We start from the raw sequence: 21,185 nt of genomic DNA, 5'->3' as shown, positions 1-21,185 counted from the left end.
ATTATTTAAATCCTGGATTGTGTATGAACAAGTATGCTTTATAAATGTAAATTTATAAGTGTGCTTATAAAAATGTGTATATTATTTTTTTTTGATGTCATAACAACATTTAGTTGGAAGTTTATGTGCTACTGTGTGTATATTATGTAACATAAATATGATTTGGCTACTTAAGAGAATTATATTTCTAAAATATGTTTGTCACCAAATTACCTCGACTATATCACTAAAATAAATTAAATATGTATCACAAAATTACATAAAAAAAAGTGTAAATATAAAAAACTGATTTTCAAATTCATTGTTCAGAGTATCAATTTTCTATAAGGTTTAACATACGAACGAAAGTGTATATTAAGACATCCTGTTGATAAACAATTTATTTTTCAACATATATAACAGCCATTTATCAATAATTGTGAAATATCACCAAATCTTCTCGGTTTTATCTACTAGAGTAACAGTATTTATTTTTAATTATGGACCAATATTTCTCTGGGACACCCAGTACTCCTTACCGCACACCCTGTAACCACTGATCTACTGCTTTCTTTAGTTCTTGCTGTCATCTAACACCAAATTATTTCAACCATACGTGCCTCGTCTATACTACTAGTGGTCACCTTATTCTTTCGGAAGTACCAACTGACAAAAAAAATTGTCGCGGAGTCAGCACGTGACTGAAGAGAATCTTCTTGCTTTTTGGGAATATATGGATATATTATTAGTATTTTTTAATATAACAAGAGATAATAATTGAGAATATTATGTCATAAAACATCATAACTTATCATTAAACAAGCTTTGTCTCTTTCGTAGTGAAAACAATATCACTCCTTTCAGTCTATTCGTCCACTGAAGTGGTCAATTTATCTCTTAATTATGCATTGAGTTTATGAGACCTTGAATGTTTGGGTGCCTACATTCTAGTGGAAATAATACTTTATAGCTATGAAATAAATACGTTTTATTTTACTTCTATTAATTATTATAAAATAATTACACATTGTTATTATAATTATAACGAAAGATGATTGCCACACGAAAATTTAAAAAAAAAATTCAGTTACAATAAAAAAATTACATAATTGTTTGTATTAGGAATTGACAAAAGTGTTGACTATGTTTCTTTCTCGAAATGGCAGCCAAGCTGCTAATGTCTCAATACAGCTGTCATGAACTTGTATCTGCGGATACACGAGCAATGCTAAATCGACACATCTAAAAACATTTTTCCCTTTTTACATTATGAGATTAATTATATAAACTATTTTTTTATTGTAATAAAAAATAAAAGTTTAGTACATCATAAATCGAATGATTTATTTCAACACAAGCACGCATAGATATAAATAATAATTCAGTTCAAAATAATACTTTTTTAGACAAAAAAATATATATTGCACGAAAATAGAGCCCAAGTTAGGTAACGGTATCTTGTTGACGTGACAACGCCTAATAAATCGATGAACGCCGGCTGCACGCACGAAAAAGTGTCCCGTTACGCACATTTTCCCGTTACTCTGTGTCCCGTTACGCTCATTGTACGCTTGCGCCACATCTATATCTCTTCCACTCTATTGGAACAACCATCGATTTGACTTTTTCGAGGCACATTAAACTTGAAACACTCCCATTCGTTTCCTACTTTTCCTATCATCGTCCTATCCTTAACAGAATAACACATATTGGAAGAAGTTAAATAGCAAACATGTATAAAAGTTATAGTTAAAATAATCTCTTCGTTAAAGTGACAAACATATTTGAATTAATGAGTGGAAATAAAAGTAAATTTATCAATTAAATTGTAGATTTCATTTCACTCCTTTATATCCATACAAAATAGTGATAATTCAATAAAAATTATTCAATTTTATTCATAAAATTATGCAATCATTTCATCAATGTTTTTGTTATGACTTTGTCACGTTAAACTAATCGTCCGTAAACCGACTTTACAGACAACAAATTTTTTTTTTCAAAAAAAAAGAATGTATTCCACGAAAATAGAGCCCAAGTTAGGTAACGGTATCTTGTTTCCGGGTCAGTTTGTTAAGCAACTGTGTTCTGAAGGACTGTGGTTCGCCGCTGCCTTCCGCGCCTAAGCGTCGTGGAGCGAGCGCGGCCTCCAGGGACGCTAGTCACGTGCTCACTTCGGCGAACAGCTTCCGTTTCCGCCAGCCAGTAATTTGTTAAGGAAAGCTCGCAGGAGTCTCCTCTCCCGCGGCGCACTCGCTTTGATCTCTTAATCAAGCGACGGCAAGTTTCCCCCCTGGAGATGTTTAATACATGGCGCGGCGTCACTGACGCACCCCCCCCCCCCCCCACCCCCTTTTTCCACCCCTCATCATTCTTTAAGCTCCCTTCCCCGGTGACGTCGCGCGGAGTAGTCGCGAGCTGTTTGCCCCTGCGCGCGGCGCGCGTATGCAAACCGCACGGCGCTGGAGCACCACAGGTGAGCGTGCCTCGCAGGCGAACCTGTACGCGCGCAGTCCCGCTTTGAGCGGCGCCGTTCACGGTGGGTGAATATCGATCTTTGAAAGGGGCAGAGCCGTGTTTGGCTTAGTGTGGCCCGACTGTTACCTTACTTTATTTTACCTGGTATATTTTTTTTAGGGAAGTAATTTATTCAGCTGCAACTAGATAAATTATTACCGAAAAAACCGTTAATTCATTAAAAATACTCAAGGTAAAACAATATAATTATATTAAAATTTAAATGGCATTACTTTAAAATTTGTAGACTTGCAGAGGTGCAGTTTTTTTTAGTGAATAATTTTTTGTGTAATACTTTCTTATGTTTGTACTGAAAGTATAGAAAATTTTCCCCAAAGGCTATTTTTTTTTTTTCAAAGTTTAGTACATCGCACAAAACCTTTCAGTTATAAGAGGATCGTTTGCTTTTAAGATAAAGCACTGTGCCAGTGATAGCATCATATTAATTTTTTTATTTGCTCCAATAACTAACTTTACGTATGTTAGTTTATAAATAGTGATATTATTCGTAGAGTCTGGACTTAACTTTAATCTGATATTTAAGAAGGTATAATTTTAGATGTTTTTCTTTCGTTTAAATTATTTATTGAAGTACGGTTATTTTGCTGTTCACATAAACATTACTTTCAATTGTTTTGGATCAAGTATTTTAATAAGCTTTCAATATTTGTGTTCTGAAATCATAAGTGTCGTTCAGTTACATTCCTCTGCGTTTTAAAATTTGGTATTGTTATTAGTGTTTGTATATATAAAGTAAATTTGGACAGAGACCCACAAACTAATGTCTCTTTACTACTAACTATGCAATCATTTATGTCACTGAACTGGCATTTGTCTTTTAGTGAGAGAAATCTTTATGCCAGATGATTCTACACAGAAACTCGTTGCGATGGGGCCTTTGCGATTGTAGTGTCTCTGAACCACTAGGGCAATACCGGCTGTTAGGATCACGCATTCGACTCCTAGAACAAGAATGTGATCCATCTAGTATTACCGTAACTGAAACCCTTAATTTTCTATAACAAGTTAAAACAAATACAGATTACAATCGTATTTATTGAGTAAGAGGATTTCTAGCCGATATTCCTCGGAACGGGTATACAAATTCTAGAAAATATTTCATTTATTTTAACTTCATGATAGTTTACCGGAGGTTGTGTAGAAAATGATTTTTTTTCTTTTGTTCACCACAAACTATTGACACACCACTCCTGTGTCTCAACAGAAGGGTCAGGGTTCAAACCCCAGTTGTCAGGTCATTTTTGCGAGTAACAAGCAGTGTCTCCTTGCCTCGTCACTGCTCCATTACAGTGTCCTGATTTATTTCAATCTCCATCACTTGCACCCACCATAAAGTTTTTTTTTTTTACCAATATGATAATATTAATTTTGGAAGCTGTGTTTCTTGCGGGTGTAGCTATACGAAAATTAAAATAAAAATGTTTGTTCTTCCTTAACATTTACGCGTATATTTAACCATCCGATAATATTTATGTAAGATTCATGTGGTGTTCACTATCTTAATATATATTTTTAAGAATATAAGTTATTTGTAAGTAATATTAATTAATGATTTTATTTGCGTATTTGATTAAGTTGTTTATAGATAACGTTTTTAAGTAATTATATTACAGTTTTTTTAATAATGTTCTTTTAAATGTTTTAGAGGAACTTGGGGTATTATGAAATACCAATTACCTTTTTCAAAATATTGTTGGTTTATATTTACTTTAACTCAGTTTCGTTGCAGAGCAGTAACAAATAAGAAAGTGTGAAGCTGTTAATGACCATACAATGATTTCAACAGTCTTTACTTTAAAGAAAAAACTATTTATACCGAAAAAGTTAAATGGAGGCTAACATGGAATACTGCGGGTAATATGGAATACTAACATTTCTATTAGCAAAAAAATGGTTTTTATCACTATATTTATTCAATTATACAAAGTGCATGTCTGGAAAAACAGTCTTCAATTACTTATCATATTTGTCATTGCAAAAATCGCAAAGGTATGCTTTGTTGCTTTCCTCTTCGGATGTACAGTCCAAATGAGCCCACTGACTGCACATAATGCACTGGACCCATGTTTCCCCTCTTGTGTCTTCAGAAAAATGTCCACAACAAAACATGCATTGTGCATCGTCGTCGTCTTCATTCCTGTTGGGGTTGTCACTGTCAGGCACTGAGGAGGCATCTGAAAGGATGGAATCGTTGTGACTGCTGCTCATTGGGCGTGCTTTCAGGCATTTCTTCTTTTTATCGTCTTCCTTAGATGTTCTGCTTGCTTCTTGTCTAGGGTGCTTCTTCTGTGATACCTTCGCCAGGGACTCTACAAGTCTTGTTTTAAATGGAGAACCAGTGATGACTGCTGATGTTCCGGGTCTTCTACCTCTGTTTGATCCCTTCTTTTTCCTAGGTGCAGGCGTGATGTCATGTGGAAGGACAAGACACGCACTTTTTGGAGTTTCTAACCTTTGTTCAAAGGAGCTGGTGGATGGTGTTGATGCTATGGTGCTAATGCTTGAAGGTTAGACTGGAACTGTAGACTTATCATTCACAGTAGATGCACCTTCATTTGTGTCCTCGATGAGACTAGAAGGAAAGAAATCTGCTTCTTTAATAACATTCCTGTCAATAGGGCAGATACCTGTAGCTCGGAAGCCACTCTGAATGATGTTAATCAAACCAACTAAAATCTCTCAGCTAAACTAAAGTAATATTGCATTCCGCCTAATTCATTCAATTTTGTATTTCATGAGTACTAAGTGTTTGATTGAATGTAATGTTTTCATATATTCGGGTAATTCGAAATACCTGTTTAAAGTAGTGGCTATTATGGAATACCTGCGGGTAATATGGAATAGTATTCCATATTGCCCTTCTCGTCATTTTGCCATTTGCAGCATTATTTACAAATTACAGCACACTCCTACATATTTGTTATTATATCATATTCTACATTGATCTTTTAACTATTTAACCCTATATAAAAGCATAATAAAATACATGCATGTAGTGTATGTAGTGTAAAAATTACTCAAAATACATACCTAATAAAGTTTTCGAAACATGAAAAACAGACAAACTGCAATAGAACAACTATACATTACCACTGACTGTTGGCGCGTCTGCCGGCGCTTACTGGCTGTATGGGGAAGTAGTTCAGGCGGTTACCGCTAGATGAAGACACTTGTACTACGAAACAAAGGGGTATTCCATATAACCCCCATATTCCACAATACCCAAAGTTCCTCTATATTTATTTCCACCACCATAGCTTAATAATATAATAAGTGCGAAAATACGTAATTGTTTAAATTTTTTATTAATGTGTAATAATTTTAGTGGTCGTATAGATTCTATACAATAAACTACATGAAAAAAAAAACGGAAAATAAATAGTTTTTGTTGTTTACGACTCGAGTTAACAATATTGTAATTCCTACAATAAAATGTTTGACTGCCAACTCGGCGGCTGTGCGGCCCGAAGCGATGGCGCGGTTGGCGGCAGTGGGGCGCGGCGTGTTGCAGTGGTGGCCAGCCTGCGGCAGCACGCGCAGGGGCCTCTGCTGCTGCAGCAGCCGCCGCCGCTGCTGCACTTCTCCAACTCCACCGGCGCAGCGCTGAGCTGCGTCGCCCAGGGCAGTCCGCCGCCTCGCATCTCCTGGCTCGACGCCGCCTTCAACGAGGTGTCGCACATACCGCACATCAGGCAAGTTCCCCACCTTAGCCAAGCTCCCCACCTTAGCCAAGCTCCCCACCTTAGCCAAGTCCCCCACCTCAGCAAAGTCCCCCACCTCAGCAAAGTCCCCCACCTTAGCTAAGCTCCCCACATTAGCCAAGTTCCCCACCTTAGCCGAGTTCCCCAACTTAGCCAAGTTCCCCAACTTAGCCAAGCTCCCCACCTTAGCCGAGTTCCCCACCTTCGTCAAGTTCCCCACCTTAGCCAAGCTCCCCACCTTAGCCAAGCTCCCCACCTTAGCCAATTCCCCCACCTCAGCAAAGTCCCCCACCTTAGCTAAGCTCCCCACATTAGCCAAGTTCCCCACCTTAGCCGAGTTCCCCACCTTAGCCGAGTTCCCCAACTTAGCCGAGTTCCCCAACTTAGCCGAGTTCCCCAACTTAGCCAAGTTCCCCAACTTAGCCAAGTTCCTCAACTTAGCCAAGTTCCCCAACTTAGCCAAGTTCCCCAACTTAGCCAAGTTCCTCACCTTAGCCAAGTTCCCCACCTTAGCCAAGTTCCTCACCTTAGCCAAGTCCCCACCTTAGCCAAGTTCCCCACCTTAGCTAAGTTCCCCACCTTAGCCAAGTTCCCCACCTCAGCAAAGTCCCCCACCTTAGCTAAGCTCCCCACATTAGCCAAGTTCCCCACCTTAGCCAAGATCCCCACCTTAGCCAAGTCCCACACCTTAGCTAAGCTCCCCACATTAGCCAAGTTCCCCACCTTAGCCAAGATCCCCACCTTAGCCAAGATCCCCACCTTAGCCAAGTTCCCCACCTTAGCCAAGTTCCCCACCTCAGCCAAGCTCCCCACCTTAGCCAAGTTCCCCACCTCAGCCAAGCTCCCCACCTCAGCCAAGCTCCCCACCTCAGCCAAGCTCCCCATCTCAGCCAAGCTCCCCACCTTAGCCAAGCTCCCCACCTCAGCCAAGCTCCCCATCTCAGCCAAGCTCCCCACCTTAGCCAAGTTCCCCACCTCAGCCAAGCTCCCCACCTTAGCCAAGCTCCCCACCTCAGCCAAGCTCCCCATCTCAGCCAAGCTCCCCACATTAGCCAAGTTCCCCACCTTAGCCAAGATCCCCACCTTAGCCAAGTTCCCCACCTTAGCCAAGATCCCCACCTTAGCCAAGTCCCCCACCTTAGCTAAGCTCCCCACATTAGCCAAGTTCCCCACCTCAGCCAAGCTCCCCACCTTAGCCAAGCTCCCCACCTCAGCCAATTTCCTTATCTTTGGCCAAGTGCCCCACCTCAGCTAATATATCCAAATAATCGGCAAGTTTCAAGTTTAAGAATTATTTAAAATCCAAGTTACTCTTTTTACTTTGTTCTGTTTGTTGTAAATATACGAGACAATTTTTTAGTACATTTTTAATTTGAAGAATATAGAATCATTTTTTATTCGTGTGTAAAAGAGATATTTCATTTGATGTCATACCCGCATCCTTACTATTCCCAATTATTATTTCTGGCTATTTAAAAAAAATAATCATTTATCTCTATCTATTCCTAATAAGCACTTCAGTCACACGTGAGTTCCACGAACACAATTTTTCTGCGTAAAACATTACAAACCGTTACGTGAGATTGTAAATAATTATCTTGTGTTCCAAGCAATGACATGGCTATAGCCCTATTAGTTTACGTGTTTTAATAATAAAATTAAATATCATTTGATAAAAGTTTCTTTATTTTATAAAATAACTTTATAAACACTAATTACAATTTCTTAACTTGATAACTAAATTTTTATAAATTTAAAAATATTGTTTACATAAAAATATGTTTTGATTATGTATCCAGCTATTTGTATCACATTCACAAGCAAATAGGAATAGCTTCTTTAATTTTAGTAATGTAAATAAATATTTTTTTTCAATAAGATAAATTTAAAAATCTCGTAAAACACTTTTTTGCCGTAAGTGGTAATTGTGTGTAACAGTAATGGGATTGTATTCTGATTTTTTCTGTTCTCGTTTTAAAGTAACTTAACGAGGAAACAAACAGAGACAAGTGTTTGATGTGTAACGTCTTGGCTCTCGGAATAAGGCATCTGGTGGCAGTTTTTTTTCTTTCAATGCAACGGAAGTCGTGGAACGGAAAGGTGTGACAGGAAGTAGAGATAAGCGCGCGGTGCGGGTACAGTTGGCACTAGTGCTGAGACCTGGTGGTGAGCGCAGACACTAACACGGCACTTGGAAAAACAGATAGAACAGGGCTGTTCACCGTTCGTTCCGCTAACATCAGTCCTGGACAGAACAACGCATTTCCATGTTGCTTTTCTAACACGTTGTAAATACCTTGTGGAATAATAATGTCGAATATAAAACATAAATAATTGTTTAAGTGTTGTATTTAAATATGTGTGTAGTAGTATGTTTTGGTTCCTCCGGGGACAGGCACTCATAGGAGGAGCCAGAGGAGCCGACCGCCATCTTGGATTGTGACCTCACGGCGGCCATCTTGGATGACCGTGACCTTGATCTTTGAACTTGAGCTTGAATTTTACCTTCAAAATTTGGTAAAATTAGCCAAAATTAGCCAAAATTTACCCAAAAATCCTCTAAATTCGCGGACATGATGTCATACTAACTGATGATATATGCTATGAGAAAAGTGGTGGTGGTCAATGTGCCAGCAGCCACCATGAGGGAAGCATTAGTCACAACTTTTATTATTTTTTTGCCCTCACCAGTTTCGAACCGAGGACTCCGAGTTCCATGTCGTAAATGTATGTATTTTTTTAATATTTATATTAAAATTGTATTAATTGAATTTTTTATGAATTTAACAATTTTTTTCATTAAAATTGGATAATAAATAAAGATTTTCAAGATAATGGGCGTAACAGAATTTGCAACGGTGACGTCATACTCCTATATGACGTATGCGGCTTAGAGCGGCTAGCTCTTAGGACTTTTAAGCCGCTTTTAGGAATTTGTGTTCTTTCTAAGGCAAAAGTATTTAGAGGTTTATCGAAATCCAAATTTTTGAATTTTTGAGAAAGAAAACGAGACAGTTTTCCTCGAAAAAAGAATATTTAATTTTTCAAATTTTTTGAGAATCATCGACGTAATTTTTTTTCCCCAAAAAACTGGAAATTTTGGCGAATTTTGAGGATTTTTGGGTAAATTGTGGCTAATTTTGCCAAATTTTTAAAGGTAAAAATCAAGCTCAAAGTCAAAGGTCAAAGTTCAAGGTCAAAGGTAAAAGGTCGTCAAGGTCACGGTCATCCAAGATGGCCGCCGTGACGTCACAATCCAAGATGGCGGTCGGCTCCTCTGGCTCCTCCTACGAGCGCCTGTCCCCGGAGGAACCAAAACATACTACTTACGTGTCGTTTCAATACACACGTGTTGTGCTAATTGATTCCTTGAAGTAATTTAATTGAGTATTAGTAAATATGTTCTGTAATTAATATAACAACGTAGTTTTAAAGTTTTAGTACTTTTTTAAATGCAGTGTTAATATATTTTTTTAAAACTAGCAGGTTAGTAACTAACGAATTAATTATAAAACAAAAATTTTCCTTAGTAACAATATTTTCCTGAATCGATAAGATTTTATTCGATTTTTTTAAAATGCACATTAATATGCCATTCAAGAGCCAGGCACACGCGAGGTTAAAGACATCGTAGTCGTTAGGAAGAAAAGTTGAGGAGTTTGAACAAAAAAAATAATGGTTGTCAGTAAAGTCGGTTTACGGACGATAGTTAAACGTGACAACGTCATAACAAAACATTGATTAAATGATTGCTTACTTTTATGAATAAAATTGAATCATTTTTATTTTAATAATAAAAGAATACATACTTCAAATTATACAAGTAATCAGATTTTTAAAATGCAAGAATAATTAACCTTTATTGCCGAAATTGTTGTAATAAGCAATGAAAACCACATTAACTTTTCACTTCACTTTGTAAACAGTCGACGAAACAGTTCACGTCCATATGACTTGTAATTAATTTTAAAAACTGGCGTTTATCTATAAAGTTTAAATATAATTATGAACAAGTTTTCATATAAATAAAATGTAATCAAATATCTATCATCAATTATATGAATCACCATAATTTTTTAGTCAATTGTAACATAACCTATTATTACTGCATTCGCCGACAGCGTAAAGGAACACAGCGTAATGGAACAATGTGCGTAACGGGACACTTTTTCGTGCGTGCAGCCGGCGTTCGTCGATTTATTAGACGTTGTCACGTCAAAAAAATATATATATTTGCTCGTATCTCGACTCGACGTAACCGAGTCTGTGTTCGCTGCCGAGGCTGGTAGTCACACATAACCGGCGAGCCAGCTCTGGAAGACTCGTGTACTAGTTTTTTTTTTTTTACAGAACATAATATAATTAATTTTTAACGAAATCACTGCCGCGTTGTTTTTTTTTTTCCTTCCGGGGTTTTAGTTGTTTTTTTCCTGTAAAAATAAATTATGTCCTTGATGGATGAAAATTTTTTCTAGGACGTAGAAACGAATGTTTATTTTCTTACTGTAAGTAGAGGGATAAATGGGATTTTGAACCACCAAAAAAAAAAAAAATTCGGTTTCAGCAAATGGTGAACTCATTTCTTTTTTTTCCGTCGGCTGTAGTGTTTCGCTCTCATCCGGGGCATTAAATACCCATTACTAGCTGGGAGACGAGTGGAAAGGTTGGTAAGGGGGGGGGGTAGGAGAGGGGGGAAGGCTTAGCATACAGGGGTGTCCAAGGCGTCGAGTCGGCGGCTTGGCGTTCATTTGCATGACAATTCCACCGGACCGCCTCACACGCCGCTCTAATGCTCTTCAAATATTTAGACTGGTGGAGGGGAGGGGGAATTACACGTCATTACGGCCGCTGTTTGCTTGTGACCCGTGAGAGGTTAGGACCTGGGTATATGGAGTGGGGGGGGGGGGAGGGGGTTGTCTCTCGGCGAGGCCACTCGCTGCCCTGACGGATGAAGCTACGGCCGTCTGTTCACGCGCGGAGTCATTCTCTCTCTTTCTCTCTTTCTGTTTTACTCTTTCTCTCTCTTTGTCTTATCCTTTCTCTCTCTCTTTCTCTCTTTTTCTCTCTCTTTCTCTTTCTCTCTATCTTTCACTGTATTTCTCTCTCTCTTTCTCTTTCTGTCTTTCTCTTTCTCTCTCTCTTTCTCTCTCTCTCTTTTCTCTGTCCTTCTCTCTCTTTCTCTCTCTTTCTCTCTCTTTCTCTGTCTTTCTCTCTCTCTCTTTCTCTGTCTTTCTCTGTATTTCTCTCTATTTCTCTCTCTTTCACTCTTTCTTTAAGTCATTCTCTTTCTCTCTCTCTCTTTCTCTTTTTGTCTTTCTCTTTCTCTCTCTTTTTCTCTCTTTTTCTCTCTCTCTTTCTCTGTCTTTCTCTGTCTTTTTCTCTCTTTCTCTCTCTTTCTCTGTTTTTCTCTGTCTTTCTCTCTCTTTCTCTTTCTCTCTCTTTCTCTCTCTTTCTCTGTTTTTCTCTGTCTTTCTCTCTCTTTCTCTCTCTTTCTCTCTCTTTCTCTCTCTTTCTCTCTCTCTCTCTCCCTCTCGGACCACGACCTCGGCAGCTCTGCGCCAGATGAACACGGCACCGCTTAGCGAGTCATCCGCCTACGCCTGTGGAACCATCATTGTTCTCTTGCGAGTGGACTTCATTGGAGATTATGACCTTGACTTGAGCTTTACATCGGAGCCTGGGCTGAGGGGCGGGGGGGGGGAACAATTTTTTTTTCAAACCAAACAACTTTTTTTTTGACGTGACAACGTCTAATAAATCGATGAACGCCGGCTGCACGCACGAAAAAATGTCCCGTTACGCTCATGGTTCCGTTACGTTGTGTCCCGTTACGCTCATTGTAAGCTTGCGCCGCATCTATCTCTCTTCCACTCGATTGGAACAACCATCGATTTGACTTTTTCGAGGCACATTAAACTTGAAACACTCCCGTTCGTTTTCTACTTTTCCTATCATCGCCCTATCCTTAACAGAATAACACAGATTGGAAGAAGTTAAATAGCAAATATGTATAAAAATTTTAGTTAAAATAATCTCTTCGTTAAAGTAATAAACATATTTGAATTAATGAGTGGAAATAAAAGTAAATTTATCAATTAAATTGTAGATTTCATTTCACTCCTTCTTTGTATCCATACAAAATAGTGATAATTCAATAAAAATGATTCAATTTTATTCATAAAATTATGCAATCATTTCATCAATGTTTTGTTATGACGTTGTCACGTTAAACTATCGTCCTTAAACGGACTTTACAGACAACCAATTTTTTTTGACGTAAACACGTCTTTAAAATGGCTTCCATAGTGGGAGGCAATAAAAAAAACCAATGATAACAAAATCGGGGGATACAGTTTGGTGTTGCAGCTACATATGTATCGTCTCCATCCAAAATTTAATTACACCACCGGAGAGCTAAAGGATCAAAGAATTCGTCACGCTAAGTGAGGACTGTGACGCATTCGCGCGCGGTGGAGGGGGATAGCGCCACCATTTTGAGGTCATTTTGCTGACGTTTTCGAGATTTCCATATAGTGTAACTTTTGACTCGGAGAAGCTACGACGTTTGTTTTAAGTTTCGATTGTCAGCTCTCGTCAAAATCTATCGATTGCACATATGAAACATTAGTGTAAAATTGTTACAGTGAATATATATGGTGTTAAAAAAAAAAAAAAATTATAACATAAATAAAATAGCGTATTTCATATTTTGTATAGAAAATATTACCTGTTACGTACACGTATTCACGTACAACACACGGCCGTGTCCATGACACAGCCACACCCCATTTTGTTTTGTTTATACCAGGGGGGTGGTTAGTTTTTAATCAGCCTTCTTTTATTACGTTAGTTATTTTGTTTCTCAGCATGCTGAAATGAAAGCCTTCAAACATCCCGCTTTCTGCCACTCATGTTGAACCAGAATAGTTCTAACATGAAAGAACTGAAGCCCAGCAAATCTGCTCATCTGACTGGGACTTAAACACAGAAAGGGTATTTCCCCACAGGAGGAGAATTCTCCGTATAATGGGTGTTTCCCACAGAATAGGGAATTTTTGATGATAATAAATTTATTTATTTCCTCTTTTGGTTACACTTTGACTAAAATAAAATAATTAATTTAATTTTAGATGAGTATTTAGCTGGGTATAAATTACAAATTCTTCAGATAATTTAAATGATAAAATCTTGATTAGTATTTTTTTTTGTTTCTGTAAACCACAAGAAACATTAATGAACTAATTGTTGTTATTAGAGTGGAATTAGACCTTTCATTTAAAAAAATTAAGATACTGTATTTAAAAATTCAGTTTGATGGTGGCGAGAGACGTTTACGATCCAGGCTGCGCACTCTAGCGGCGCGCGTATGGACTCGAGAGCGTATAGAGAGAGTTGAAGAGCGACTGTTTGGCGATAGTTTAAAATGTGGTGGCGCGGAGCGCCAGACGTGACGTGGCACGCTCTGATTGGTGTCCGCAGGGAGCAGCTGGCCAACGGCAGCCTGCACTTCCCGCCGTTCGCGGCGGAGCTGTTCGACCCGCGCGTGCACGCCGCTAGCTACGTCTGCCGCGCCTCGAACGCCGCGGGCGCAGTGCTCAGCACCGAGGCCCGGGTGCAGGCAGGTGCGCCAACCACACACGCCACACACCACCAGAGATCAGAGAAAGTTACAGATGGAGCATAAGCTCTGAGCACTGTGGCCAGTTTGTTCACGCAAGAAGATGGCGGCCATTTGTTTACATAGTATATAGAAATGTAGTTTACTACATAACTCTTGTACACAATCATTTTTCTCGTGTCAACAGTCTTTATTTGTTTTTAATATTCATGCACTTTTCCACCACCATACATACATCACTTATGAGAAAATGCGATTTTCTTCTTGTCACAATATGGCGGCGACCTGCTTCCCCCTTACGTCCCCTGGCTTCAGCATAGATACCTACAAACTGTGTTTATGCTCCATCTGTAACTTTCTCTAATCTCTGCACACCACACGTACAGCTGGGACACGGTGTACCATATGTGCCAACATGGCGGCCATGTTGTTTACAAATATTGCTACCAGCTGTGCCTGTGTTTGGTGGTTAAAAGGAAGGGTTAACAATGTACTGCACGTAGCAACATGGCGGCCGTTTATTTACAAATCTAGCAGCTGTGCCTGTGTTTGGAGGTTAAAGGAAGGGTTAACAATGTAGTGCACGTAGCAAAATGGCGGCCGTTTGTTTACAAATGCATCAGCTGTGTCCGTGTTGGAGGTTAAAGGAAAGGTTAACAATGTACTACACGTAGCAACATGGCGGCCGTTTGTATACAAACGCATCAGCTGTGTCCTTGTTGGAGGTTAAAAGAAGGGTTAACAATGTACTGCACGTAGCAACATGGTGGCCGTTTGTTTATAAATGCATCAGCTGTGCCTGTGTTTGGAGGTTAAAAGGAAGGGTTAACAATGTACTGCACGTAGCAATATGGCGGCCGTTTGTTTACAAATGCATCAGCTGTGTCCTTGTTGGAGGTTAAAAGAAGGGTTAACAATGTACTGCACGTAGCAACATGGTGGCCGTTTGTTTATAAATGCATCAGCTGTGCCTGTGTTTGGAGGTTAAAGGAAGGGTTAACAATGTACCGCACGTAGCAATATGGCGGCCGTTTGTATACAAACGCATCAACTGTACCTGTGTTTGGAGGTTAGAGGAGGTGAAGCCAAAAATGTTAGTGTACTGCACGTACCAATATGGCGGCATTTTGTTTACAAGCGCATCGGCTGTGCCTGTGTTAGGAGGTTAGAGGAGGTGAAGCCAAAAAGGTTACAGTGTACTAGACGTACCAATATGGCGGTGTTTGTTTACAAATCTACCAGCTGTGCCTGTGTTGGAGGTTAAAACGGAGAAAAATGTCAACTCATATAATTACATTTGAATTATATAAAGATTAGTTTTGGAGTTTTCACATAGGTATATGAACATACCAACCAGTAATATTTGTGTCCAATTTTCTTCTGAACAGCTTAATTACAGTCGTTAATAAGAGCAGGCTAGAAAAGCTTATGCAAATATAAACCAACACCCACCATAGTGGTACTTGATAATCAGGGGGGGGGATGAGGTGGGGAGGGTTTTATATGGCCTCACGACTGACGGCTAATGCCCCATCTGAATCCTCACCTAATCTCCGGTACGCCACCCATTGTTGTAGCGTTCTTTGCTCAACACTTTTCAGCGCTGAAACTGTTATTTCGTATATTATTGAAAGTTATAATAAATTTTAATATTTACCCATTAAACTATTTCCTGATTTCTGTAAGACCAAAAATATAGTGTCTTTTGAGAGTATATTTACAGTATATATCAAGGGTAATGCTAAAAGAAGAAGTAAACGTAGGTTTACCTGGGTTAACCTAACAAGATCCAATGTTGTACGGTTAAGTCCAAATAATCACTCAAATAAATTTCAATTTGAGAGATTACCCGTGTACACCTAGGTCTACCCAGTTCTGGCTGGGTAATAATAGGTGTTGCGTCATTTTTGAGCTCGTTAAGTTAGTTAATGTATCAATAAAGCAAATTTATCAATCATTTGATTTTACTAACATTACCTAGTCAGAGATGGGTACACCTAGGTGTACATGTGTAAATGCCGAATTTAAACTTATTACCGTTACTATTTGAACTTTGCCCAACAAACTTTGATAATACAAAGTTAATCCGGGTAAACCTACTTTTAATTTTTCTAGCATTATTTGTAACATATACATTCTTAAAATAAAATAAAATAATAAACACAAATAATTATATCCCAGGAGAAACGATTTGTAGTAGTTGGTTAGAGTTCATAACGACATTACGTACTTTGTTCAAACGGCCCACATTTTAAAAATTAAAAATATATATATATGAAGAAAAAAATTGATGGCAAAAAAGTTTGAAATCAAAATGGTGTCTTTCGTCATTTTTTTTATTTAATTTAATCAGATTATGCTCTGAATGAAATTTGAACACAAAATTTTATTTCCTAAATTCACATCCGAAATTTTCTCTTTATTTTTTTTAGTTGTACATTTTTAAAATTTTTGATTAAGTTATAAACCTTATATGTGCTCTTTGGGTATATCTGGCAACAGAGCTCACTGAAAAAGGACATCGCTAATAGCAGCTATATTGAGTTAGAAAGAGAGAGTAAGGGCGCGGTTACACGGGACCCTGAACTACTTCAGGTGAACATGTTTAAGTAAACACGTTTACAAACGCGAAAGTGTACGGTTAGACGGTAGTTGCTGAAAAGTGTGTTCAGCTCTAAAACCGATTGTCTACTGTCAACGAATGACTGTTGTTGATCTTCTCTATTTTGTATCCAGAAAACGCGGTATTTTCTCACTTGTTTATACAGAATTATTAGCAGAAATGGAATGTGTTTTCATATTGCTCAATATTTTTTTTACAAATCGGGAATTCAAACAACATGCACAGTAAAATTTCTTAAGCTTATGTTTTATTATTTTTTGAGCGAGAGTATCTATCTCAGTTTTAAGAAAATTAAGGTCAGGATCAATTAAAAAAATTATATATATAATTACCTGTTGATTTTTTTGTTGCATTCGGTAAAATATTACTCAAACTTGTGCCAGGAACACTTTCCATCTTGAATTTCTGCAAAGGACTGTTTATATTCTAAACAGCCAATCAGAGGCTAATGTAGAAGATATGCCGATCTGAACTACTTTGCCAACCTGTTTAAGTTAAATGGGAAAGGGCCTCGAACGAAACATGTTCAGACTGTGTGTAACCGCACTCAACAGCTGAACATGTTCACCTGAAGTAGTTCAGACTCCCATGTAACCGCGCCCTATATGCCCATTTAAATGCATACTGCAAACAAAGGACGAGACACGTTATAGAGCTAACACTGCTTCGTCATTAGCGACTGTCTAATCATACACACATTATTATTTTGTTATTTAAAAATAAAATATATGGAAACTTAAATCTTGTATTAAACAGTGGTATATTTACATTATGTGTCATAACATAATATGGATCACTAACTACCATTTTAATTAAAGCACTTAACCTAGCATATATTTATTAATACATAACTTTAGTTCCTTAAGTAAAAAAAATCTTTAATTGTGTTCAAGAAATCGGAGAGAGGAAATTTTATTCATAAAACAAATGCCTCTTTATATTTCCAAAAAATACTGTTAGCCTAAAAGAGAATTTTAAAAAATTCTACATTTCCCGTGATCAAAATTTTTCGGGATTTTACTATTTTACCCCAAAGTGTTCAATAATATATACTTATCATAAATAGCATGGATTGATTATAAATGTGCACAGAAATTTTATATTTATTTGGAATAACTTATTAGAAATTAAATTACATATTTTTGCAATCAACATATTCAGCAATAGTGTGAAATAGTGTTAGAATGCCTAGGTACATTGCCTGAGGTTTCTAAAGGCTCACTCTTTTTGACACAAGTTTATACGCTGATGCTGATTTCAAGCTTGACATGCGGTGAAAGAACATTCAGCAAAAAATAAAAAATAAAAATGTTTTTATTTTATTTTAGTTACCTATTCGACAACATTCGGAAAACTCTCATGTGCTTGGTTTCAGAAATTGTGTATCGTTACGGCACCACATGATACAATTTTATCAATTGAGACAGTTGTGGTGGTACTGCAGTACTGCGGTACTATGGGACGTGGCACTATGGTACTGTGTCACTGTGGTACTGTGGCACTGTGGCACTTTGGTACTGTGGTACTATAGTACTGGGGTACTATAGTACTGTGGCACTGTGGTACTGTGGTACTGTTGTACTGTGGTACTGTGGTACTTTGTTACTGTGGTACTATAGTACTGGGATACTATAGTACTGTGGCACTGTGGTACTGTGGTACTGTTGTACTGTGGCACTGTTGTACTGTGGTACTGTGGTACTGTGGTACTGTGGTACTGTTGTACTGGGGGACTGGGGCACTGGGGCACTGGGGTACTATGGTACTCTGGTACTGTGGCACTGTGGCACTGTGGTACTGGGGCACTGGGGTACTGGGGCACTGGGGCACTGGGGCACTGGGGTACTGGGGCACTGGGGTACTGTGGTACTGTTGTACTGTGGCACTGTTGTACTGTGGTACTGTGGTACTGTGGTACTGTGGTACTGTTGTACTGGGGGACTGGGGCACTGGGGCACTGGGGTACTATGGTACTCTGGTACTGTGGCACTGTGGCACTGTGGCACTGTGGCACTGGGGTACTAGGGTACTGGGGTACTGGGGTACTGGGGCACTGGGGTACTTGGGCACTGGGGCACTAAGGTACTGGGGCACTGGGGCACTGGGGCACTGGGGACCTGGGGCACTGGGGTACTGGGGCACTGGGGTACTGGGGTACTGGGGTACTGTGGTACTGGGGCACTGTGTTACTGGGGCACTGTGTTACTGGGGCACTGTGTTACTGGGGTACTGGGGTACTGGGGCACTGGGGTACTAGGGTACTGGGGTACTGGGGTACTGGGGTACTGGGGCACTGGGGTACTTGGGCACTGGGGCACTGGGGCACTGGGGCACTAAGGTACTGGGGCACTGGGGACCTGGGGCACTGGGGTACTGGGGCACTGGGGCACTGGGGCACTAAGGTACTGGGGCACTGGGGCACTGGGGTACTGGGGCACTGTGGTACTGGGGTACTGGGGCACTGTAGTACTGGGGTACTCGGGCACTAGGGCACTGTGGCCTTGTGGTACTGTGGTACTGTGGTACTGCGGCACTTTGGGACGTGGGACTGGTGTTGGCTGCCGCAGTGGTGTGGCAGGCCTTCGAGGCGCAGGTGGACAGCGTGTTCGTGGTGAAGGGCAACGTGGCGGTGCTGCACTGCCGCGCCGCCGGCCTGGCGCGCGACTGGCTGCAGGTGGCGGGCTGGCTGAGGGAGGAAGAGCCGCACGGCCGCACCACGCTGCACGCCGGGGGCAGGTGGGCTTCACGTCACCACCTGATACTTACATTCATAATAAATAATTGTACTTAGAAACGTCCGACCACCAATCACTGACACCAAAAAATGTTTTATTCGCAAGTCACTCCGTGTCTGTGCAAGTTCCGCAGTTCGCACTCCTCACTGGAGCTGGGCTCGACAGTGGTTCGCCCCTTACCTCGCGCCTGTCCACACTCACACAGTCTCGCGCCACTCAGTCGCACTCTCTCGATCCCGTCACTCGGAACTGCCACGGAGGTCAGCGTGGCTGCTCGAGTACCTGAGGCGCCCCTTCTCGAAACCGACGAGAGCAGCTTGTGAAGAGTCGCGACATCCTGGGCCGCGACCCGACGCCCGAAACATCGAGAAAGGCGGTGTTCGTTCGCGCCACTCCGCGCGCGGTGGGACCGCGGAATCCCCAAGGCCGCTCAGCGATAATAGCCCGAGGCGTGACGATGCGCGGGGAACGGAGGGGGGAGGGGGTAGCGACGACCCTTGTATTCCATCCAGACACGCACGGCATGCCTTCCGTCAGTGGACGGCCGTTGGCACGGCGCGTGACGTCAGTGGCCGTGCTGGGCCGCCAGCTAGCTCCGAACCTGGCGCGTGTCGCGGTCCTGTCTGCGTTCGTAACAATATGAACAGATTTTTGGCTTCAAGACGTTGGTTGGGTCTGGGGAAAATAGCCACATGGCTGGACCACACTTCATGCTGTTGCAGGCAGAGCTCTGGCTCTTTACTTTTTACTACTAAACACATTACTGGCCACAAGAGATGGGTTGGGTGCGAGAAGAATAAACACACGGCGGTACCACGCTTCATGCTGTCGGCAGGGAGGTACTTCGGATCTTCCATTTTCACTATACAACATGTGGTTGGCTTGAAGTGGTGGATTGGGTACATCTGCTTCCTGATTTGCGGCCGGGTGGTACTCGCCCAGTGGAAGGGCGGACTTTGTTACTGGACTCCAACCAGCAACCCCCAGTCCTCGTGTTGATCCCCTTTGGGATCACATCGATGGAAAGTTCCCGGGTTCCTGTACTCCCCCATCGTCGCGTTGCTTGCCCCCTCCCAGGGGAACGTTTCAGGTCACTCGCCTCGCGGTCTCCAACTCGCTCAGCGAGTGTCTGCTCGTCGCTGGCGGACTCTAACCCGTTACTCTCGCCGTGGCAAAGACTGTTGCCGTCATTCCACTCAATTCCGGCCATCAACTCACCCAGCAAGTTGATACATGTTGGTGAAGGACAATAACATGTGACCCACGGTCTTTTCTCTCGATATTCCATACTCCTGTCGTTCCCACATATCACAGTCATATCAACCAGCGTCTTTATTCCCTCTTCTGTACTGGTGTCTGGCCGGTCTTGGCTGAGTTCTGGCATCGTTGGTACTCGATGAGCATCTCCCAGTGACTTCCGTTGAACTACGTGTCTGAGCTCTCGCTTAAGAACCTTGTGTACTTGCTGGAACCAACGGTAGCGAAGACCGAGAACCTTCTAGTACAGTCCATAAAACTACATTATGCACTGATCCCGAGTCCATTTTCGTTGTGTCACACGGAAGAGCCTATGATGTACATTCTGTATTGCACAGACCCGAACAAGCCCGAATATCTACCTTCGGCCAACTTCGTCAGTTTTTTTGTTTATTACTTTACAAAATTGTGGATGGTTGGTCGTGTTAGGTTTAGTATAGCTACGTTAAAAATACTGTCAAATCATTTTAATGCCGACGTTGGCCGAAGGTAGATATTCGGGCTTGTTCGGATCTGTGCAATATGGAATGTACATCATAGGCTTCCCGTGTCACACGAGCTCGCGGGATATTTCACTGACCTACAGTCTGTTAATTCGCTTCTGACATGGGCTTAGATGTAATAGACACACGCCCCGTTGCACGTTTAAACTGGGCACTGCACAAAGAGCAAAATTTCTTGATTGCCTTTCACGTTGAAGGAGTTATGTTTTGGTTTCTCTCAACCTATGTATG

At 40.7% G+C, this 21,185-nt stretch overlaps 1 protein-coding gene across 1 annotated transcript in view; it reads left to right on the top strand.

Moving 5' to 3' along the window:
* LOC134540938 (cell adhesion molecule Dscam2-like) overlaps window positions 1-21,185 on the top strand; it is a 147,759-nt gene that overhangs the window by 34,315 nt on the left and 92,259 nt on the right. The window contains exons 2-5 of the mRNA XM_063384019.1: window positions 6,029-6,213; window positions 6,305-6,753; window positions 13,698-13,840; window positions 19,027-19,195. Coding sequence (XP_063240089.1) covers window positions 6,029-6,213; window positions 6,305-6,753; window positions 13,698-13,840; window positions 19,027-19,195 — 946 coding nt within the window. The remainder of the gene's footprint in view (window positions 1-6,028; window positions 6,214-6,304; window positions 6,754-13,697; window positions 13,841-19,026; window positions 19,196-21,185) is intronic.

This window comes from Bacillus rossius, chromosome 17, assembly GCF_032445375.1.
Source record: "Bacillus rossius redtenbacheri isolate Brsri chromosome 17, Brsri_v3, whole genome shotgun sequence".
NCBI classification, from domain to species: domain Eukaryota; kingdom Metazoa; phylum Arthropoda; class Insecta; order Phasmatodea; family Bacillidae; genus Bacillus; species Bacillus rossius.
The sequence above is the reverse complement of the archived record's forward strand: the minus strand, read 5'-3'. Positions and strand labels throughout refer to the sequence as shown.